Here is a 24,621-nt window from a genome sequence, read left to right as displayed (position 1 = left end):
TGCAACAAGTGACAAAAAGAGGTCAAGAATAAGTGAACAAAGATTTATCATTTAATGGTACAAGTTTTTCTCACTTGCGCCAAATCAATTTTCTTTCAAACCTCCTACAGAAGAGTTTGTCCAGAAATACAATATAATGAATTACTAAACAGTGACATGTAAAAATGACAATCAAACTACTCCTGAATCAATTCCTCTCTTCTCATACAAGATGTATAAAATTTTATGTAAAAAAAAAAAAAAATTCAGGGCGCCTGGGTGCCTCAGTTGGTTAAGCTGCTGCCTTTGGCTCAGGTCATCATCTCAGGGTCCTGGGATCCAGTCTCACATCAGGCTCCCAGCTCAGAAGGGAGTCTGCTTCTCCCTCTCCCTCTGCTGTTCCACCTGCTTATACTTTTTCTCTCATTTTCTCTCTCAAATAAATAAGTAAAATTTTTTAAAAGATACAAAATTTAAAACAAAACTAAAATTTAGGTAAAAAAGTCTTAAACTGATGCACAAAATTTTATCTTTTTTGATGCACAACTTTTAAATAGTGGGCAGTTTTAACAGAACCCAAAACAGACAGTACTCAAGTTCTTCCCAAAGTGCCTTTGCGACAGATACTCAAAATACAAAACACAATTTCAAGAAAGAATCTCTAGCAAAGAATTAAGGGTGATACTGAAAAAAATCCCATATTCTCAAACCAATGTTACTAATGCCAAAGAATTAAAATTTGCTCATGTGCAATTTATTCCAGCCTTAGAGAAAATAGCAAATATTTTTAAACATTTCTAAAGCATTTATGACTGGACATAGTCTAAACAAGGTGGGAGTTAAAATGTTAGTGGTTAGAGCCCTGGCTCTGAAACAGAAACCTGGCTCAGGCCCTGGCTCCAGCATTTAGTAGTCCAACCTGGGAATACACTCCATCTTCTTAGTCAGTTTCCTCATCTAGAACACAGAGATAAAACAGAACCAACCTCACAGATTTGTCATGAGGATGAAATGAGTAAAACTGAAAGTACGGTGCTTGCCTGATACAATGCTCCTGGTATCAAGAAAGGCAGTATTATCATCCAGAACGTTAGCTCCATTTAAGGTCTTCCCAGTTATAATTTCAAATCTAAAGATTCAGTCTTTAAAAAAAGCAGGGGGTGGGGGAGGAGAACCTGTCTGGCTAAGTCAGTAGAGCACATGACTCCTGATCTCTGGGCTGTGGGTTCAAGCCCCATGTTGAATGTAGAAAATACTTAAGAATAAAATCATTAAGGGGCGCCTGGGTGGCTCAGTGGGTTAAAGCTTCTGCCTTTGGCTCAGGTCATGATCCAGGGTCCGAGGATCGAGCCCCGCATCGAGACCCACATTGGGCTCTCTGCTCAGCGGGGAGCTTGTTTCCCTTCCTCTCTTCTCTGCCGGCCTCTCTGCCTACTTGTGATCTCTGTCTGCCAAATAAATAAATAAAAATATTTTTTAAAAAAAATAAATAAAATCATTAAAAGTAAATATAAATAAAGGTTCAAGGCTACGACATACTCTCTTGATAGACCCCACTTGATATTAGATATAATAAAAATGGAAACATGTAATACTTTAATTTCTGAGTAGTAAGATTCAAATTACTAAGCACTGAAAAGCAGAATAGCAATGTAATTCAGACCCAGACTTCTGGTTCTTAAAACGACTGTTGTTTTTTAATTTTTTAAAAAGATTTATATATTTGGGGGGGGCGAGCACGTGTGCACAGGGTGTCGGGGGGATAGGGGCAACAGGAGAGGGAGAGAAAATCTCCAACAGACTTCCCACTGAGCACATAGCCCAATACTGAGCTTGATGTAACAACCCTGAGACCATAACCTAAGCTGAAACAAAGAGCTGGATGCTTAACCAAATGAACCACCAAGGTACCCCATTTTTGTTTTGCTTTATTTTTTTAATAATTTATTTTTTTAAGGAATCTCTACGTTGAATCCACAACCAACACAGGGCTTGAACTTACAACCCCAAGATCAAAGAGTCGCATGCTCTTCCAACTGAACCAGCCATGCACTCCTGTTTCTTAAAACTACTTTGAATTTGGGCTATTCTATTTACTAGGCATTCGACTCTAGGAAAGCTGCTGTCTCCCTATGCCTCAGTTTCCTCAAGTATAAAATGAGGGTAATAAAGGACCTATTTCACAGGTTTATTGTGAGATTGTACATGTAAACTGAGCTGTACATGTAAACTGCCTAGTATATCTTAAGAACTCAAAGTATATTGGCTAAAATTTCTTTACTTTGGTCTCCACAGAGAATGCAAGGCACTTCTTATTCAAGTCCACCAATTCTAGCGGTAGTCTTTGAAAACTTCCTTTCCCAATGCCCCCAGGATTTTGATCCACCAACTATTTCCCTTGATCCCTCATCTTTAACCAATCTCTTTGGAGACTTTCTTCCACTCTATAATCTCCTTAGGCCTCTATGTTTATAGGCATAAAAATGAAAAAATATTTCCAATCCTGAATTTCTAACTTGGCATATTTTTCCTTCTTTCCTCAAACTTCTCTAAAGGATAGTGTATCTGCTATCTCTTTCCCCCATCAATCCTCAATTACCTTCAGTATAGCATCCACCCAAAGCACCATACTGAAATAGTTCTTGCTAGAGTCACCAAATGGATTCTAACTGTCAAATCCACTGTTCATTTTCAGATATACCTTATCAGATCCTTACTTTTGTGTCTCACCTTGTTACCTTCTTAATTCTCCTCCCCATAGACTTCCATCTTCATACTCTTCTAGTCCTCTTTGTTGAATGTTCCTTTACAATCCTTTAAGACTTCTTGCTCTAACTCCATTAAATAGCATTTAGAAACTACCTAGTGGAAGTATTATATAAACTTCTGTGTCAAACAGATCTGATTCAAACTCTAGGACTACCTCTTAGCAATTACTGCGACCTTAGCGGGGTGCCTGGGTGGCACAGTGAGTTAAAGCATCAGACTCTTGGTTTCAGATAACCTCAGGGTCCTGAGATGGAGTCACGTTTCAGGTTCCGTGCTCAGCATGGATTCTACTTCAGACGCTCTCTCTCTTCCTCTCCCCCACCTACCTCTCTGTTTTCTAAAATAAATATTTTTTTAAAAACTACTGGGGCACCTGGATGGTTCAGTCACTTCAGAATCTGACTTTAGCTTAGGCACAATCCCAGAGTCCTCGGGTCAAGCCCCTCGTGGGCCTCCACACTGTGGGCAGTCTGCTCATCCCTCCTCCCTCTGCCCCGCCTCATCGCCTAGCTCATGCTCTATGTCTCTCTCAAATAAATACATAAAAATCTTAAAAAAAAAAAGAAAAAAAAGTTATTGTGACCTTAGGTATGTAACTGTAATGCTCTCTGTGTCTGGAAATAAGAATATCTACTTTAGAGCACTATCATAAAAACTAAATTCTGATATAAATTCATACTGTTTTTTTTCCCCCGACCCTCTTTCTTCCCTGTCCCAAGGTTCTCTCTGGTCTACTATTCACCTCTCAGATTCAACCCCTCATTTCCCCCTCCTCTAGTAGTGACCCTACTTCCTGGTTAAACAAAGAGGGACTTTTCCAGGCAGGAGAACAGGAAATGGGCAAGGCAAGGAAGAATGCAAAGGCAGAATATTTTTAGACACTCAGCTGATCCTTTTAAACAAATATGGAGCACCTGGGTGGCTCAGTCAGTTAAGCGTCTGCCTTCAGCTCCGGTCATGATCCCAGGGTTCTGGGATGGAATCACACATTACTGGGCTCCCTGATCCACGGGAGCCTGCTTCTCCTTCTGCCTCTGCCTCCCTCTCTCTCTCATGAATAAATAAATAATCTTTAAAAAATAAATAAATAAAAATAAAAAAACACATCTGGTATTACTCCCTTACCTAAAATTCTTCAGTGTTTCAGCATCATGTAAAAGGCCTTTTCGAATCTGGATCCTACTTTGCAGCCTCCTTTGTACCTTCTCTGCATTTTAGCCATACTAATGGATGTGCAATTAATTAACATGAAAACAGTCAACATAAGCCTACAACATGAATCCACAATCCTACAGTGTCTACCCTCTTAATTGTTCTCTGAATATGGAAACCAATTACTTTAGAGATACAAGTTTACTACAGAAAAACAAACAGCACAAAAGATTATAAAATGAAGTGTCTTCAGTAACACTACAGTGACTAGCCGAAAGCAAAGAATTAAATCTCTAAGAACAAGACTTCAGAGATACATTTAATAATACAAGTATTAATCACTGTAACTAGAAGATAACTAATACTTCTCAGATGATCTGCAGCTACTAATTACCCAAGATTAACATAAAATAAACTTACTTTCCAGACTAAACTGCAAAGATTCTTCACTCGTCTCAGTCTCAGGACTGACCAGTTTCATTTTTAGACACAATTTATCATCCATTTCTGGGGCAGCCCCAGGATCTCCTTTTACATTCCCAAGTATGGGATCGTTGCTCTCCACCATGCTTTCAGACATGACATCACTGGTTGCTATGGTGCTTTCTGGATAATTGCTAATACCTGAAACAAGGGAGGCAGGAGGAAGAAAGAACACTAAAATACAAACAGGAAAAACTACAATTCAAGGTCATCATTTTGCCTGTTTGGCTCCACAGCTCTGCAGGACTGCAGGGGGTTCCTAGGATAGATCCTGTCACAGTATCAACAACTACGCACTAGTTTTGACACCTGGTCTTAAGAGGAGCAACAGGATTCAGTTCCACTTCTGCATCTGGACAAAGGATGCTGCATGAGCCCTCAGCCAACCCACATCTGCCAGCATCAGGCATAGGTAGCAGGAGACTCCAGACGGCATGATTGTTACCTCCCAGCACTGACTAGAGAAAACAAATAGGTTAATGCAGAAGACTACTGGCTGCTTCAGGGAAGGAGGATCTAAGTTTTCGTGCCCTGTCAAGCAGCAGACTGATAGCCAGGGTACTGAATAAAGAGTACTTCTACCCTATTTCCTGACCCTACCTTATAAAAATAGCTCTGTATCATTCCTTAGCACTCAGATTCTACTGCCTTAAAAGTAACAGAATACAATCCTCATAAGTAGTCTTTCTGTTCCTTCCTTACACCCTTTCTTTCTTTTCATTACTGCTCAAAATCTTTTGGGAGTAAATTCATAGAATCCAATACTACAACCTTATTCTTCCTAAGACAAAAACCAACCTTATCAGGCAGACCCAACTCCTCAGATCTAAAAGAATCACTTGCATAAAGAATGGTACCTCAGAAATTCTGCTGTAAATTACCATTATGTTTTAGCCACTCACCAATAGGAGTACTGTGTCTCTTGGGCTCCAATTTTAGGTGTCCAATAAGAGGTGGAGTTGCACCCGTCAATGGTGGGATAATCTCACCTTCTTTGGGCAAAGTGAAATGAAACGGAGTTTCTGGAGGTGGAAAAAAAGATGACCAAAATGGAATTATCAAAAAAAGTAAAACTGAAAAGAACTACAAGAAATATTTCAATTATTCTTCTCCTGTGCTCCCTAAATTGGGCTCATTCCCAACCCCCCTCACCAGACCACCCAACCAATTTCCTACTATTCTCTGTGCTCTCATTATAGCCAGCAACAGGACTGACACAAAGCATACAATCAGAAAACAGAAAAATTGAAGACATCCAAAGTTTAGAGGCCCTAAGAAACAGGAGATGAGAAGTAACATGTACTGACCAGCACTCACTCTAGGCCATGACAGTAATATTCATACCTAAATGTCTACACAGTGGTAAATATCACATATATGAACATTCCCTATACACATTTTGGTTAGTCATCAATAACATAAAACATTTGTTAAGATATAAAACTTCACTTTTTAACTAGGCCTTGGTTCCAAATTTTTACTAATCCTATTAGTCAATGGCCAAAATCACATTTTCCTGATTTGTTTACCTCTTTTAATAAAATGACCAAGTTTGGGAGAAAAAAAAGAACTGTGCCAGACTGCTCCTATTAAAACATCACTTACGAAAATTTGTACTTACTTTCCTTTGATGGCTCAAAATACCTACAATCTGCCATACTCAGTCACTACTCCTTCGCAAACATTTTGCCCATTGTGTATCCTAATACCACCAAGCAATTCTCCAATTCTCAGCAGACACTGACTGGGTGTCTCAATTCTGACACTATCTACCTGGAGACAGAATCAGATCCCACAAATTAAAAACTCAGTCCCACAAGACTGCCCCCACTAGAGATGCCAATCACAAAGCCAGGTTGTTAACCGGTGTTATTGACCAACTAGCTGTATCTTAAAGATCCTACGACAGCCTCCTTCAGGTAATGACTAACTTACAAGAGCTTCTCACAGTACTCAGAGAAACACTTACTTACGTTTACCAATTATAAAGGGGCACTGATGAACAGCCAGATGAAGCTGTACAGAGAGTGAAGTCCAGAAGGGTTCTGATCTCAGGAGCTTATGCCCCAAGCAACTAGGATGAGATACCCACCCTCCTCGCTCCTAACAAGGAGAAACCTTATTAAATCTTATTCAAGAGTTTTTAACAGAGCTTTTATCTATCTCTCCAGCCCTTCCTTCCAGGAGAAGGGTGGGCAGGGCTGAAAGTTTCAACCCCCTAGGTCTTCCTGGTATACAGCCCAGTCCTGAGGCTGTGTAGGAATTCCACCCTAAATCACCTCATCCGCATAATCTCATAAGTGTCTGAAAGGGTTGAATATGAATAACAAAGAGGGGAACTTGGGTGGAACAGCCAGTTAAGCAGCTGCCTTTGGCTCAGTTCAGGATCCCAGCATCAGGGGAACCAGCCCCATCAGGTCCCTGCTCAGCGCAGTCTGCTTCTCCCTCTCCTTGTTCGTGTTCTCTCTCTCAAATAAATAAATAAAATCTTAAAAAAAAAAAAAAGTATAACAAAAGATACTCCTATCACTTAGAAAATTATAAGGATTTTTGGAGCTCTGTGCCAGGAACTGGATGATTAACAAGTTTATTTCTGATAATACATTTTTCTCTTTTCATCTTTTTCCAATTCCACTTCTGTTCTTGATTATCTTTTATATAAAGCACTTTGATACTTTTTTCTTCAAAGTCACAAAACAACAAAAAACATCTCTTACATCTACATATGAAAGAAAATGAATTAGTAACCTGAAGGGATGAAAAGAGAAAATGAAAAACACTTTAGAAATAAAGGGTGAGAAGTATATATGCTCAGCTAAAGGAACTGTAAAGAGTATGAGTGAAGAATCACAAAGTCATGCTTTTTTTTTTTTTTTTTTTTTTTTTTTTTTTAAGATTCATTTACTTTAGAGAGAGGGAGGGAGCATGAGCAAGAGGATAGGTAGAGAGGAAGAGAAAAAGTCCTCAAGCAGAATCCCTGCCGGGCAGCAGAGCCAGAGATCACCACCTGAGCCAAAATCAAAAGACAACACTTAACCAAATAAGCTACCCAGGCACCCCTCAAGAATCACATCTTAAATGGCAAAGAAAACCACTACAGTAACAGAAAAAAGAGAAATGGGGCAGGTAGGTAAGGATTCATTCTCTGGCAATTCCCTAAAAAAGCAAGTCCTTTAGGTTAATAAAGAAGAACTTAGAAAAGATACAGAAACTAAAAAGTAAAAAAACATCTCACAAATATCAAACATTCCAGGGATGCCTGGGTGGCTCAGTTGGTTAAGCAGCTGCCTTCGGCTCAGGTCATAATCCCAGCGTCCTGGGATCGAGTCCCACATTGGGCTCTTTGCTCTGCAGGGAGCCTGCTTCTGCCTCTGCCTGCCATTCTGTCTGCCTGTGCTCACTCTCTCTCCCTCTCTCTCTCTGACAAAAACACACACACACACACACACACACAAAACACAAATATCAAACATTCCAAAGATGTATTTTACAAAATTTTGGTTCCAGGAACAATCACCTGCACTGTACTGTTTTATTGACAGGAACCATCCCTCCTATTATGTTTGACCATGCAGATTTTAAAAAAAATCTACATGAAATGTTTAAATCCATCCTTCTATGTCATACTATAATATGCAAACATAACATGCAAACACTAATTACTGAACACTATATTTCCCTGTAAGAGGGTTTCCTTTGCACGGCACAAGATAACACTTATGAAAAACTATTTTAGTACCACTGACCCCGCTGCATTCCTACAGCTTAATAGGAAAAAAGAGTCTAATTTTATAGGCAACACTGACACTATTTATCTGGGCCTTCAATGACTCATTCCTGGATTATTACAACAGCCTATCAACTCCATGCTCTGTCTCAAGTCTTCCCCTTTCCCCAACCCAGAATACTTTCAGCACAAAATAACCAAAGCAACATTCCTATAAAATGTTACTTTGAACATGTTAGCCCCTTGTCAAAATGCCAAAATTTCCACTAGAAGATGAATTCCTAAGTCTTTAGTCAGCATTCAATTAATCAGATGCAGCCTTTAATTATTCATATTCAGAAAGCCTCTATTCAGTGTCCTCCAAATGCTTTCCCATTTCTCTGCTTTTGTTCAACTCAACTGAAAGACACCGCTAATCTAGTCAAGTTATCACCATCCTGCAAAATAATATTTTAGCCCTTAATACTGGAATTTTCCACATATTTAATTCTTTCTCTGACATTTAGCATGCCTACTGTTTAAATTATCAAGTCCCTTCTTGCTATCCCAGATTATCATGGGCTATCCTACTCTATGCCAGCATACCAACCTATGAAGAAAGACAGCAATGAACAAAAGGAAATTGAATATCAATCATCAAGCCAGCTGAACAGGGTGTTTGTCCTTATTACTAAGGACTTTAGAGAATTCATTAGTTCAAAGTAATTATTTAAAGCTCTTAATGTCAGGAAGGTCTCCCCAACTTCTAACTTTGTTACAATCTATAGCCCATTTAATCTTCTTTTGTGCTCAAAAGAACTGGTCACTTCTTACAACTGATTAAAAACCATCTAATTAAAAATACAAGAACTTCTATACTGGGTGACATCATGCATAAACAGTATACCCTAAGAGTCTCTCTGTGACATTAATCGCTAATTAGAATGATAATTCCATAAAGTAAGCCAGTAAAGGTTAGAGCTAAAGCACAAAACATACTAGCTTCCTTGATCATTATTAACCTATCACAGACTACCACTTGTGGATTTAATTACAGACTTGTTAACTTGTCACAATTTTTCACATAATCAACCTACCAAAAGTGTATTTTATATTGAATAAGGCAAGTTTCTAAGTACCATCTTTCTAAATTTGCTTTTTCAAATTTCAGTATCTTCCTTAAGGGGCGCCTGGGTGGCTCAGTCAGTTAAGCGCCTGCCTTCACCTCAGGTCATTATCTCAGGGTCTTGGGATCACGCCCAGAATCCCGCTCCCTGCTCAGCAGGGAATCTGTTCCTCCCTAGGCCTCTGCCCCTCCCTCCTGCTCAGCTCTAAAACGCACACCTGCTCGCTCCTGCTCATCACGCTTTCGCTCATTCCCTCAAATAAGTAAAATCTTATAAAGAGAGACTTCTTAAACAGATGTCTGAAAAGGTCTCCAAGTTATCTGTAGATATAGGCACTTAACAGTGATTGTCTCCTTTTCTCTCCCAAATCCCCCTCTTCTCCTTACTGTTTGAACTTTTTAAGCAGGTACCTTTTTTTTTTTTTTAATCAATAAAGCTATTAACAAAAAACAGAAGTACCCTTCTAACTTTAGTATACAGAGATCTTATTAAACAAACCTGGGACTCAACCAATTCATACCTTTCATTCTGTCTTTCCAGAAAGAGCCATTAACTTTTTAGTTTACTCTCATTTAAATAGTCTCTCTTTAACTTTAGCAACTAAATAACTGTATTTTAAGTATAGAATAATTTTTCTAGCAATGCTCTTCTGAATGATTTAGTTTAATTCTCTAACAGTCCAACTACTGGCTTTACTATTTTTAGTTGTTTGCTCAAAAACTACAATCTTGGGGTATCTGGGTGGCTCAGTCGTTAGGCGTCTGCCTTCAGCTTGGGTCATGATTCCAGGGTCCTGTGATAGAGCCCCATGTCCGGCTCCCTGCTTGGCGGGAAGCCTGCTTCTCCCTCTCCCACTCGCCTTGCTTGTGTTCCCCTCTCTCCCTGTGTCTCCTTCTGTCAAATAGTCTTTAAAAAAAAAAAAAAAAAAAAAAAACAAATTTTTAAAAAAAAAAAAAAAAAATCTTTTAGAAAAATCTTTAAAAAAAATCTTTTTAAAAAAACCAAAAAACTAAAATCTTGAAGCAGAAAATAACTTACTAGTATCTTCAACAATCTAGATAAATATTAGCAAAAATAAGTTTTACTATGGGAATGTCCACGATAAAAACTGTCCCTGCCAAGTAATAGTGTAAGCAAGAATTCATGGAGAATATAGTTAATGTGACAGAACTAACATCCCAATGTTAGAAGCTTCTTTTGCATACAACTGCTAAGATAATTTAAAAATCTTCTTAAGTAACCATATTAAAACAATCTATAGGTTCTAATATTTTCTTAACCTAGGTCAACAACAATATTCAGATGTAACACAATTACAAAAATATTCAACAATATTAGATCATTCAGATGGTTGCCATTATTCGTCAGATTCAGAGAAACTATATTACACAGTTGACAGGAGTAAAAAGCAGAGACTTCAGAATCAGGAGACGTATGTTCTAATCCCACCGTAATTATTAACTAGTCCTGACTTTAGAAAGAAAAGACTGAACCCATAACTCCTAACTTCTTTTTCAGCTACATTTTCTTGTTCTGAAAAGGGAGGCGGCGGGGGGGGGGGCGAGAGGGCGGGGGGGGGGGAGTAGGAATCCTGATTACAAAACCTAACTCCTAACAAACAGGGGCAATTCTGAAAGGTACCAAAAAAAAAAAAAAGTACTACTAATAATCACACCTAGACAAGTATAAGCCACCAGAAAGTCCCATCACCCATACTAATAGCTATGATGCCCAAATATGGCATTTTCATATTCCTAGAGGCTTATTTTCTTAACTTGGTGTCTTGTTTTTATTTTTTTTATTTTTGTAGTTTGCTTTGTTTTTAAATTATACGAACTCAATCGCTTTTTAAACTCATAGTTTAAAAACTTTGTTTTTAAATTATACGAACTCTTGGCATTTAGAAAGTTGGGATTCTTTTCAGCTAATGTCATATAGAATATTCTACAAATATTTCAGAAAGTAATCTATGGGGCACCTGGGTGGCTCATTACGGTTAAGCGCCTGCCTCCGGCTCAGGTCATGATCCCAGGGTTCTGGGATCAAGCCGTGCATGGGGCTCCCTGCTCAGCGGGGAGTCGTCTTCTCCCTCTCCCTCTGCCTGCCCCTCTGCTTACTTGTGCTCTCTCTGTTAAATAAATAAAATAAAATCTTAAAAAAAGAAAGTAATCTATATTCTTATTCTGATCTTAGATAAAGTAGGTAAAGAACACAAACTAATACCTTTTCCAGTTTAACATTTAATATATATATGTGTTGAACCAAATTTATAACTTTTGCCCATAAAGAGGAAAAAAACAGTAACAGTACACTCATTAACAGAGTTCTAAATATTTTACTATGTAGGGTAATAAAAAAAAAAAAATCCTTGTATTTCAAGGAAACTGTCAAAATACAAAAATATAAAAAACGGTTGGGACCTAAGAAGAAAACAAGACTGATACAATTTCCAAATACTTAGAAAATTCATGTTGATTATTCCTAAGTTACAAAGATGACCTACAACTATTATTGGCTATTCATAACCATAACTCCAAGTAAATTTTCTGCCCTGATATAAGCACAGTTCCCTCCTACCTTCCATTCCAAGTTACAATTTGGTTGGAAACACACAACAATTTCCAAGCACACTCACCACTAGAGCTTTCACAGAAGCTTTGCGAAGCATGGGCAGAGCCCTTCTCCGGTTCCGGGGCCTCTACACTTGAGCCCAGCTGCTTTGCATTAGCTATTTTTGAGTCTTTTGTTAACGCGTTATCAGTTTTCTCTGGAGGTTCTGCCTCCTGCATCTCTAGGTCAGGTCCCAGAGCATCACATGCTCTCTCTAAAGTCAAGGGAGGTTGTGGAGAATGTACTTCTACAGGTTCCTTTTCTGCAGTCACTGATTTCAGATCTCCTTCATATTCTGCACTCTTTCCTTCCTGGGCATCAGCTCTATTCTCAGCACATGGTTCTATTTCTGGAGCATCATCCTCCCACGACTGGGAATCTGAGCATTTCTCCACTCCCTCTAAAGGTTCAGAAGAAACATCAACTCTGGGAGATGGCTCCTTCACATCTACAATGACAACACTTGAATCCTCTGAAGTAGCTTCTTCCCACGCTTCCTGATCCTTATGTTCCAATTCCTGGTCAAGTACTGGAATCTTTTGGGGGGAATCGATACTAATCACACTGGTTTCAACTTCCATAGCTTCCTGGCATTCTTGTTTTGGGATTTCTTTTGGAAGACAGAACGCCTGGGACTGAGTTTCAGTCAGAGAAAGGTGCAATGGGACACTTTCCATATTTTCTTCTTTGGGCTCCTCTCCTTGACTCTCACAAGGAGTCTCAGGGATTTCTTCAACCTCAGACCCTGAAGACCCCTCCTCTGGATGATGTTCTTTAATTTCCAAAGCTTCCTCCTGATCTAACACACTAGAGAGTGCCTCAGATCGAGTAGCTGGAGAAGGAACTGCCTGACTCCCTGAATCACAAGTAAGATCAATACAAACATCCTCTGCTATAGTCTCTTCTCCGCCTTTGCAGCCAGAGGCTAAAATACTAATGTCGTCCCTGGTTTCTGTGTCATCCCCTTTTGTTTTATCATTCTGATTCAGTTCTACTTGGCCATCTTGTGCTGGATTCATCAGGATATTATCATTTTCAGCAGGAGCAAGTTTAGAATTGAGAACTGGAGACATGGGTTCAGTATCCTCAATCTGTGTGTTTTCTCCATCTTCATCAATCCTGTGAGAACTCAAGCTCTCCATCTTTGGGGACTGACTATACTCACTTGTAGAAAGCATCAACTTACAAGAATCCCCTGTCAAAGATAGCCCAAGATCCTCAGTGGTATTCTTTGGTTCAATCTCTGAAGTTTTAGAACACTCAACAGTCAAAGATGAACTATGCAAATCTCCACCCTTCTTCCCATCACTTGATCGTTCTTCCAAACTTGGAGAGGGAATGAAAATGTCCTGAGGAACAAAAAGAAATAAATCATTTGTTCATAATATTTCTTTTATATCTAATCTCTGAATTCATCTAAAATTTCTCAACCAATTGTTCAAGAATTATAGAACTCTAGGGTCATAATCTCAGAAATACAAAGCTCATAAATCACCAGTCTTTTCAACAATACAAGTCACTCTGTTTAATCCTTTTCCTGTGAACCACTAACCTAGAATCAGCATAATATAAACAAAAACAATGAAGTATTAACCTTATCTTTCTAAGGGTAGGAAGACACTTAAATTTAACTGTACATCACCAAGCTACTAAAATCATTTCATATGTTTGGTGGGCCTTCAATTTCATAGTAATCATTCAAACAAATGCTTACACAGCCCACTTCAGTTCTTACAATGTGGGAATATACACTTATTTTACTTTGTATTGTTTCAAAACAGGCTAGCATTCATAAAACAGATGTTAATCCAAAGCTTATAGTATCATCGGTCAACAGACACCACTATATAACAACAAGTCCAGCTGAGGTTAAAAAGACTACATCCCGTGGGTGAGATGTGAACAAGTGCAACTCTCATACACTGCTGGTGGGAAGGCAAAATGGAGACGAGCAGGACAGTATCTTACAAAGTAAAACATACATTACCATATGACCCAGAAATTCCATTTTTAAGTATTTACCCAAAAGAAATAAAATCCTATGCCCATCCTAGAATGTGTATGCAAATGTGTATAGCAGTATTATTCATAATAGTTCAAAACTGGAAGCAACTCAAGTATCTGTCAACTGGCGAATAAACAAATTGTGGATATCTATATTACGGAATACTATTCAACAACGTAAAGGAATAAAATGCTAATACATGTAATACGACTGAACCTCAAAAATATGCTAAGAATTAAAACACAAAACACCATATACACTTTACGATTCCAATTATGTGAAATTCTCAAAAAAGAAAAACACTACAGTGACAGAAGGCAGAGGAGTGGTTGCCTGAAGTTGAAGAGATCAGGAGGATGGGGAGGAGGAATTAACTGTAAAGATTACGAAGAAACTTCTGAGGGTGAGGAAACTTTTCTACACATTGATGGTGGCAGTTTATACATTTGTACACAACTACCAAAATTCATCAAACTATCCACTTAAAATGGCATTTTATTTTAAATAATACCTTAATATAAAAAAAGAGAAAATAACTCAAAGCTTAGACATGTTTTTATGTAAGAACTTACATTTAGTGTGTTATTTTGCCTGACATAAATGCTATATAACTCTAGACGTAGCTGGTAAGGCATTAATTGCCTATGATTTTTAACAGAAAGAGAAAATCAAAACAGGTTGCCAAACATTCCATATATTCCATAACCACTTACATTTCAACGTCTGAGGTTACTGTTTACCCTCTCAGGTGATAAAAGTCATTAATTTGAGACTCTCGAGTATGACTGAATAAAAACTGGTTCAGTGTTTCTAAGTGCCATTAGGACAATAAACAACAGTCCTGAAACTTCATATACCCCTTCACTCAATAATTCCATTTCGGGGAAATGATTTGATGGAACTGGGACTTAAGCTACAATACTGTTCAATGCAAATTTATTATTTATTTTTAAAGATTTTATTTATTTATTTGAGAGAGAGAGAGAAAGAGAATGAGAGAGAACGAGCATGAGAGGGGGGCAGTCAGAGGGAGAAGCAGACCCTCTGCTGAGCAGGGAGCCCAATGTGGGACTCTATCTCAGGACTCTTGATCATGACCTGAGCTAAAGGCAGTTGTTCAACCAACTGAGCCACCCAGGCGCCCCAAATTTCTTATTTAAAATAGAAAACAATATAAAACACCTTAAATGTCTAATAGGAGATTCATTTAAAGATTTTATTATTATTTTTCTTTAACTAATCCCTACAACCAGTGTGGGCTCAAACTCAAAACCCTGAGATCAAGAATCACATATTCCTCTGACTGAGCCAGTCAGGTGCCCCAAGAAAGAGATTCATGTAAAACTTGTGACACAAAGTATTTCAATGATCCCTGGGGTCTGCGTTGGGCTCCCCACTCAGCAGGGAACCTTCTTCTCCCTCTCCCACTCCCCCTGCTTATGTTCCCTCTCTGTCTTTCTCTCTGTCAAACAAGAAAACAAAATCTTTAAAAAGAAAGTTACTTTTATGAACATTAAAAGAGGAAAACATTCAGGCTATGCACCAAATAGAAAGTCTCTATTTCAGTGGAGGAAAAAAAGTACATGAATATGTATTTTACTATACTCTTTTTATACATGTTTAATTTCATGTATTCTTACATTAATAAATATATACATAAAAAGGTTAAACGTGGGGCTCCTGGGTGGCTCAGTGGGTTAAAGCCTCTGCTTTCGGCTCAGGTCATGATCCTGGGGTCCTGGGATCGCATCGGGCTCCCTGCCTGCCTCTCTTGCCTACTTATGATCTTTGTCTGTCAAGTAAATAAACAAAATTAAAAAAAAAAAATTTTTATTTAAAAAAAAAAGGTTAAACGTAGTTACTTCTGATATAGAGTAATTGATTTTTTTTTAAAGATTTTATTTATCTATTTGAGAGAGAGAGCACAAGCAGGGGGAGCAGCAAGCAAAGGGAGAGGGAGAATCGGTCTCCTCACAGAGCAGGAAGCCTGATGTGGGACTCGATCCCAGAACCCTGAGATCATGACCTGAGCCAAAGGCAGACATTTAACAGACTGAGCCACTCAGGTGCCCCAATATAATTATGATCTTAACTTTCATTTATCCATATATTAGACATGCTCTACAACAAATATGTAATTTTCCCTACTGCAAAAAGTAAATCATTTTACAAATGCTTACATATAAGACACTGTTATTAAACTGCAAATATCTTTTAAGTGAAATTTACATAACAGAAAACTAACCACTTCAGAGTGAACACTTACAAGGCAGCGCAACCACTACCACCTCTAGTTCAAAAAATTTTCATCACCCCAAAAGGAAACCATATATCCATTAAACAGTTGCCCCCCCCCAATTATGAATACCTTATAAGCATTATTAGAATAAATACTGGTGTAATTTTTTTACAGGATTTTTGCTTTTGCTTAATATAGTGGAACTTTAGTCATGGGCTAACCAGCCTATCAACAAGGTCAATTTCTAAGGACTGCCTGGATCTAGCCTCAAGAGTGTTTGGCCCATAATAATCCACAGTGCTGAGACTCCCTGGAGGCCTGGTCAGAATAACTGAGCTAAGTGAACAGAAACTCCCCAGCACTCTGAACAAAGAGTGATGGAGAACTGTCAGGTCTACGCTCAGTATGAGTCCATCTTTAAGTCTAGATTCAGTACAGACCTAAATCCATAGAACCCAACCAGGCAAAAACTGGTCTCACATATACAGAGCTTAAGAGCTATTCATAGTCATCTGTAATCTGTCCACCCCGAATTAACATGTATATCAGATATGAAAAAAGTGTCAAGTATCAAACCATATTTTACCAATCCTTTCCCACATCAGTCTTCCTGCTCAGTGAGAAGCCCGCTCCTCCCTCTGCCTTTGCTTGCTGCTCCCCCTGCTTATGCTCTCTCAAATAAATAAATAAAATCTTTACACCCTTGTGAAGGGTCAAAGAGGCGATGCAATTAACAAATACATAAAGAAAGAAAAAAATACACAAAATTACCTTTATCCTAATTATTTTTTGATCAGTATTTATCTCTTAAGTATTTAGATCTTACAACATCATAATTGGGTTGACTTGGACTCCAGGAATCAAGGCATAGAATAACAGATGTGCAAAGGTTAGCCATTAAGAATAAAATGTAGTAAGTTTAATAAATAAGGACAAAAAATCAAAATGGTGGATTTAATACACACATTTACCTTAACTCTTTTCCAAAACCCCACTAAGAAATAGTAAACTTTTTTTTTTTTTTAAGATTTTATTTATTTATTTGACAGAGAGAGATCACAAGTAGGCAGAGAGGCAGGCAAAGAGAGGGGGAAGCAGGCTTCCCGCCGAGCAGAGAGCCCGATGCAGGGCTCGATCCCAGGACCCTGGGATCACGACCTGAGCCGAAGGCAGAGGCTTTAACCCACTGAGCCACCCAGGAGCCCCAGAAACAGTAACTTTTTTTTTTTTTTTAATTTTTTATTTATTCAATTGAGAGCAGAGTGAGCAAGTGAGAGAGCACAAGCAGCAGAGGGAGAGGGAGAGGGAGAAGAAGACTCTCCACTGAGCATGGAGCGAGACAAGGTACTGGATCCCAGAACCTTGGGATCCTGACTTGAGCCAAAAGCAGATGCCCAACCGACTGAGTGACCAAGGTGCCCCAGTAAATTTTTTTTAAAACATGTATTTTCAAGAAAAAGAACAGAAGAAATGATAACTGCAACAAAATTTTGGAAGAGTCATCATCTATTTCACAGACTAGTGAAAGCTGAATTCTAAGCCAGCAGTGGAGAAAGCCAAGCAACCCAAATTACACCACAGAACCACCATGTCCAAAAAAAGATTCAGGACTTGGCAGCAGCACCAGGTGACTCTGGAAGTGGTGGGGAGGGTGGAGCTAAAAACAGCAGGACTGGTTGGAAAGCTATTTAAGAAGCAGTTCAGGGGCGCCTGGCTGGCTTAGGTGGAAGAACATGTGACTTTTGATCTCTGGGGTAGTGAGTTCAAGTCCCATGTTAGGTGCAGAGATTACTAAAAATAAAATAAAATAAAATACAAACTTTAAAAGAAGAAGAAGAAGTAGTAGTAGTTGTTGTTCAACTCTCAGATACAGAGAGATGAAGTGAAAATTCACATACTGAATGGAACCTGCACCTGCATTCCAACACCCCCAGCCCTCTTCCATCAACAGACTTCTAGAACAATGACAGACAGGAGACAGGAGATTAGACATTTTTCTGGGGAAACTGACCATGCTGAAACAAATCAAAATACTGATACAAGGGGATCCTCAAAATTGCCCAGCAGACCACTTTACAGTGAATCCCAGATAGAAGTATCAACCACCAATTCAGAACTTATAATCAGTGTTCTGGTATTATACTTTCAAAGCAGATAATCAAGGATTATCAGACATTTGAAGAAACCCTTTAATTTTAAAGTCAAACATCAAAACTAACTAAAATCTATTTGAAGAAATAGCGACTATTGCAGTAAAGAGAAAATTTCTCAAAAAACTATTAATAATATCCTGAGGCAGATAAGATAGTATACCCATAAAACAAGACAACGTGCTATTTTTTTTTTTAACAAAAAGAACAGAGAAAAAAAGTTCCTAAATTAAAAACCCAGAAGAAGAAATTAATAACTCGGGTCTAAAGAAGATTGAACCCAGCAACTGCACTCCTAGGCATATACAAGAGAAATAAAAACATATGTGCACACAAAATCTTGTCCATGAATGTACACAGTAACATATTCACAATAAGCAAAAATGGGAAGCTACCCAAATGTCTATCAACTGATGAATGAATAAAATGTGTTATATACATAGAATCTGGTAGCACTATTCAGAATAAAAAGGAATGAAGAAAAAAAAAGGGAGGAATGGAGTTCTGATACATGCCACATCATGAAAGAACCATGAAAACATGCTAATTTAAAGAAAACAAAAGACTACATATTGCATAATTCTACTTATGAAATAATCCAGAACAGACAAATCTACAGAGACATGGAGTAGATTAGCAGTTGGCTAGGGCTGGGGATAGGGGAAATGGAGGGACTGCTAATGGGCATGGGGTCTTTTAGAGGGAGGGGGAGAGATGAAAATGTTCTAAAATTAGATTGTGGAGACTAACTGCACAATTCTGTGACTATACTAGAAGTCACTGGATTATACACTTTAAAAAATGGTGGGGGGCGACTGGGTGGCTCAGTTGGTTAAGCGTCTGAATTCAGCTCAGGCGTTAATCTCTGGGTCCTGGGATTGAGCCCTGCACAGGGCTCCCTGCTCACCAGCAAGTCTGCTTCTCCCTCTTCCTTTGCCCCTCCTCTGCTCTCTGTCAAATAAATAAAATCTTAAAAAAAAAAAAAAAAAAACCAATTGTTTTTTGCAAAGACAGAAATGTAAAGTACAAGTAAGAAAATTACAGGACTATTCTAGGAGTTTCAAAATCCCAAAAACAGGTATTCTAGTAAAAGAAAAAATTTTAAAAAGAGTGAGAAAGGTGGGCACCTGGGTGGCTCAACGCGTTAAGCCTCTGTCTTCAGCTCAGGTCATGATCTCAGCATCCTGGGATCCAGTCTCATATCCAGCTCTCTGCTCAGTGGGGAGCCTGCTTCCTCCCACCACCACCACCACCCTGCCCCCACCGCCTCTCTGCCTACTTGTGATCTCTGTCAAATAAATAAATAAAATCTTAAAAAAAAAAAAAAGAAAGAAATGACAAAGGGGAAGGAATTAAACAAATCTCCCTGAACTGAAGGGACCCAAATTTCTAGATTAAGAGGGTTTAACAACTACCCAGTACAATGAAAATAAACCTGTGCTGTGGAATTGGAAATTTCAGAACACTAGAGACAAAAAGAGTAAGTCCTACAAGATTTCATTAAGGAGAAAAACAGCTTACATATTAAAAATCAAAATCCGGGGGCACCTGGGTGGCTCAGTGGGTTAAGCCTCTGCCTTCGGCTCAGGTCATGATCTCAGGGTCCTGGGATCGAGCCCCGCATCGGGCTCTCTGCTCAGCGGGGAGCCTGCTTCCCCCTCTCTCTCTGCCTGCCTCTCTGCCTACTTGTGATCTCTCTCTCTCTGTCAAATAAATAAATAAAAAATCTTAAAAAAAAAAAAAAAAAAAAATCAAAATCCGACTGGCTGCACACTACTCAACAACAACACTGCAAGTTTGAAGACCGTGGAACAATGCCTTCAAAAATTAAAAGGAGTTATTTCCAACCTAGGATTCTATACTTCTACAAACTATGAATCAACAATGTGAGTAGAGGGGCACCTCGGTGGCTCAGTCGGTTAAGCATCTGACTTCAGCTCAGTTCATGATCAGGGTCCTGGGATCAAGCCTCACATCAGGCTCCCCACTCAGAGGGAAGTCTGCTTATGTGCTCTCTAATAAATAAATAAAATCTTAAAAAAAAAATGAGAATAGAGAGTATGCTACTAAACAATGTCCTCTACCAAACAGAGAGTAACCAAGCAAGACATGGAACCCAAAAAGAATCCAACACAAAGACACATAAAGACAATCTCCAAGGACTGTGGTGAAAAGGAGGTGAATTAACACACCAGGCATAGAAGAAAACAGGAAAGATTAGAAATCAGGAGCGGGGGGTGGTGCCTGAGTGCCTCAGTCAGTTAAGCATCTGCCACTAGCTCAGGTCATGATCTCAGGGTCCTGGGAACCAGCCCCGTATCAGGCTCCCTGCCCTGTAGGAAGTCTGCTTCTCCCTCTCCCTCTCTCTCTTAAATAAATAAAATCTTAAAAAAAAAAAAAAAAAAAAAAAATTTTTTTTTTTTTAAAGATTAAATGGGGCGCCTGGGTGGCTCAGTCATTAAGCATCTGCCTTTAGCTCAGGTCATGATACCAGGGTCCCAGGATCGAGCCCTGCATCAGTCTCCCTGCTCAGCAGGAAGCCTGCTTCTGCCTCTCCCACTTCCCCTGTTTGTGTTCCCTTTCTAGCTGTGTCTATCTCTGTCAAATAAATAAATAAAATCTTAAAAAAAAAAAAAAAGAAAGAAAGAAAGAAAGAAAGAAAGAAAAGAAAAGATCAGAAATCAGGAGTCTCCAAAAGAGGTTTCTCCAAAGAGATGAAGTTTGAGACCCTCAAACATCTTGAAAGGAGATTTTGACAATTGGTGGACAGCCTAGGGTTGATGAAGTGAGAAATTTGTAGAAAACTAAAGAAATAAAAAAGCTCTATTATCAACTCCAGAGAAAATAAGAAATTATACAAACATGAAAAATAATATTCCACAGATTCTGCTTTGAATAGTGTTTATAACAACATTCATAATATGTAAATTCAATAATGATTTAAACAAAATTATGATGTAACTATACTGAGAAGATGGGGAAATAGCTAAAAAAATTTTTGTGGGGGGCCAAGGAGGAGCAGAGGGAAAGGGACAGAATCTCCAGCTGGGTGTGAAGCCCGACACCGGGTTCAATCTCTTAACTATGAGATCATGACCGGAGTCAAAATCAAGTCAGACATTTAAACAACTGAGCCACCCAGGCATCCCTAAATTTTTTTTTAAAGAATCCATGAAGAATGTCTGCATGGCTCAGTGGGTTAAGCATCTGCCTCTGGCTCAGGTCGTGATCCCAGGGACCTAGTCATCCAAGGATCAAGTCCTACATCTTTGGGCTTTCTGCTCAGCGAGGAGCCTGCTTCTCCCTCTGCCTGCAGCTCCCCCTGCTTATGTTCATGCTCTCTCTCAATCTCTCTGACAAATAAATAAAATCTTTTAAAAAAATTAAAAATAGAAAGTGCATAAAAATATAATCATGATATACAGAGTTATGGAGAAAAAGCTGAAGGAACTGAAAGTGGTTGTCTCTGGGTGGGGGTGAAGAGAGACTTGTTTTAACCATCTGACTCCTTTTTTGGCTTTTATAAGGTTTATTAAGTAAAAACAGAGCCTTAACATAAAAACTGTTAAGGTATTCTTGAAAGATTTGTAAAGGTACTTTTTTAATTTGTTTTCTTTTTTTTTTTTTTTTGGAGACATGGACCACTGCACTGACTGAGGCATCTCAAAATATAAATCCAAAGAAATCTAAGTCATCTTAGGTTCAAAGGACCTTTGAACTATGTTCAACATCATTATTTGACTCAAATTTTTATTGCTGGTTTTATAAATGCTCTGGAGGTCTTTAGTAAATGCTGAAGGTGAAGCAATTCCTTCAACAGTGCCTTGTTCTTCAAAAAGTCAGTTATCTCTTTGTGGCCAGGCTTCACTTCTCCTGGTAGGGATACCTTTTTGCAAAGATACACATTTCCATGTAAGTCATGTTTGATCACTGATAAACATCTGTAACTGGTCTCTTTCACATCAGCTACATTTTTTAGAAAATTCTTCTCAGTGCTCTTGGTCAGTGCTTATAGCTCATCCCTAAATTCTGATGATTCTTTAGAACTATATATATCCACATACAACTTTCACAGAAAAACAAAAAACTAAAAGATGTACAGTGTATGCACACTGACCTCACCTCTAGGTAGCCATGTCTTCACTCTTTCACTGCTGGCAAAGCTAACCCTTCTGGATCATGCAAGGCACTAATCTAGGCACTTGATATATATTAACCCATGTAACCTTCACAACTACCCTTGAGGTAGGTAGTATCCATATCCCAATTTGATTCGATGAGGAAACTGAGACTCAGTTCCAACTGGTCACAATGGCAGTAATGGCAGAGCCAGAACTAAGTCTAGGAAGTTCTGACTCTAGCATCATTCTTAACCACCCCACCAAGTCAATTCTAATGATTGGCATAAAAAGGAATTTCCAACAAAACACACAAGTCTTAAAAACTGTAGAAAGCAATTAAACTTTTTTTTTTAGATTTTATTTATTTGAAAGAGAAAGTGAGTGAAAGAGAAAAGAAAGAGCACAGAAAGCACAGAGGGAGAGAGAGAAGCAGATTCCCTGGTGAGCAGGAAGCGAAGCTAGCCCAGACCCCAGAACCCTGGGATCACGACCTAAGCCAAAGGCAGAAAACCAACTGAGTCACCGAGGTGCTCCGAAATTTTAAAACTTTTCTTCCTACTATCTCTATACTGAATTTATAGTATATTTCACTACTGTTCCTTTTTAAATATAAACTTTCGTACAATACCCACAAATTGAAAGGCATGAAAGAAGTTCTCCTAGTAACACTAAAATAATCCCCCCGATTACAGTCTTATAAGAAGAGGCATTTAGACTGAAAATATAATATACTCACTTAGATTTAGTTAAGGACTTTCAATTCACTATGAATAAAACCTGCACTCTATTATTTTAATACTTAAAATTATACAGAAAAGATGTTAGTTTTCCCTTGCTTTTAGAAGAAAACTTCTCATTTGAAAACTTAAAATCATCTTAATACCCTCTGTCCAGGAGTGATTAATTAGCTTATGGTACATCCACTCAGAGAAATACTATACAAGTTTTGAAAAGGTAGTATGGTGGTGCCTGGGTGGCTCAGTCAGTTAAGCATCCATCCAACTCTTGATTTGGCTCAGGTCACTATCTCATGGTTTTAAGACAGAGCACCGAGTTGGACCCTGCTTGTCTCCCTCTCACTTTCCCCATGCATGAACTCTCTCTCTCTAATAAATAAATCTTTAAAAAAAAAAAAAAAAAAGGAGGAGGAAAAGGAAAAGATACTATGAAGACTGTGTAACACTGAAAAATCATTATGATGCAATATTACCTGGAAAAAGATTAAAGCTGTATGTTCACTATTAGCAACTTCATTTAAAAAAAAAAGTAGGCATGTGGAAAGACAAAAATGATAGTAATTGTGTTACAGTCGAATTATGATTAACATCCCCTCCAATTTGCACACTTTCAAAAAGCTCAAGACATAATACAAAATTTAAACATAAGTGACTCTAGAAGTGTTCTAAAACTAGACTGTGATGACAGCTGCACAACTCTGTAAATGTATTAAATATCACTAAATTATATATTTAAAATAGGTGAATTTTATGATTTATAAATTATACCTCAAAGATGGTTTAAAAAAAAAAAACAACAACAACATTAGGAAGAAAACACTCTTTCTATAATACTCACATGAGAAAACTCAGGCTGTGATGGGATAGGAAGTGACCCAGGAGTAAAGACTGGTGTGCTCTGAGATACTGGTGTTGAGGCCTGTGGTGATACAGTGGACTCATGTGGGAGAGGGGGATTTTCTGTCTCCACTGGTTCATCATCCTGGAGTTTCTTCTCAAAAGACTCTCTTTTTCCTTCTGATAACACTGACATGTCCATTGGCTCATCTGGTTTAAAACAGGAAAAACAAATCAGTATCACTCATGTTCAAAATACCACTAGTAACAATTATGTTACAGAAATTTCCATTCCTAAAAAAATTGTGATTTAATTTTCAGAAAAGCAAATAGATAAACAGTACATTGAATCACAGAAATCTAGCAATTCTTTCTTTCCGTGGGAGGAGGAAGGGCCACACTTCCAAAATTCTGAGATAGAGATGAAAATGGGGTTCATCTGGGGATATCCACTCATCCACATGAAACATTAACTCGGCTCCTCTGAACCCCTTTCCCTACTATAACTCAGTTTTTCATATTTGGCATAAGAACATCCAGATTAATGTCCTCTAATTAACCATCGTATATTCTGCCACAGGCCTTGAAAAGCAGAACTTGTCACCACTCCAGTATCTACTTATTTACGAACTCATTACATTTGCCTTAACAACTGCTAACCACAGAGAGATGAATGCAAGGACAAATACAGAAGAAAAAAAATCTA

At 38.4% G+C, this 24,621-nt stretch overlaps 1 protein-coding gene across 6 annotated transcripts in view; it reads right to left on the bottom strand.

The window, feature by feature from the left end:
• The window catches only part of TP53BP1 (tumor protein p53 binding protein 1), a 73,680-nt gene that overhangs the window by 28,468 nt on the left and 20,591 nt on the right, over positions 1–24,621 (bottom strand). For 4 of the 6 annotated variants that reach the window (XM_032856651.1, XM_032856650.1, XM_032856648.1 and 1 more), the window contains exons 11-14: positions 23,917–24,125; positions 11,852–13,175; positions 5,286–5,405; positions 4,321–4,524 (exon numbers count right to left, since the gene is read on the bottom strand). In XM_032856651.1, the coding sequence (XP_032712542.1) occupies positions 4,321–4,524; positions 5,286–5,405; positions 11,852–13,175; positions 23,917–24,125 (1,857 nt within the window). Of the gene's footprint in view, positions 1–4,320; positions 4,525–4,680; positions 4,770–5,285; positions 5,406–11,851; positions 13,176–23,916; positions 24,126–24,621 lie in introns of those variants that run through there. The other 2 variants (XM_032856653.1, XM_032856654.1) reach the window with 2 other exon arrangements.

This window comes from Lontra canadensis, unplaced genomic scaffold, assembly GCF_010015895.1.
Source record: "Lontra canadensis isolate GAN:19392208 unplaced genomic scaffold, GSC_riverotter_1.0 scaffold12, whole genome shotgun sequence".
In the NCBI taxonomy this organism is placed as follows: domain Eukaryota; kingdom Metazoa; phylum Chordata; class Mammalia; order Carnivora; family Mustelidae; genus Lontra; species Lontra canadensis.
The sequence above is the reverse complement of the archived record's forward strand: the minus strand, read 5'-3'. Positions and strand labels throughout refer to the sequence as shown.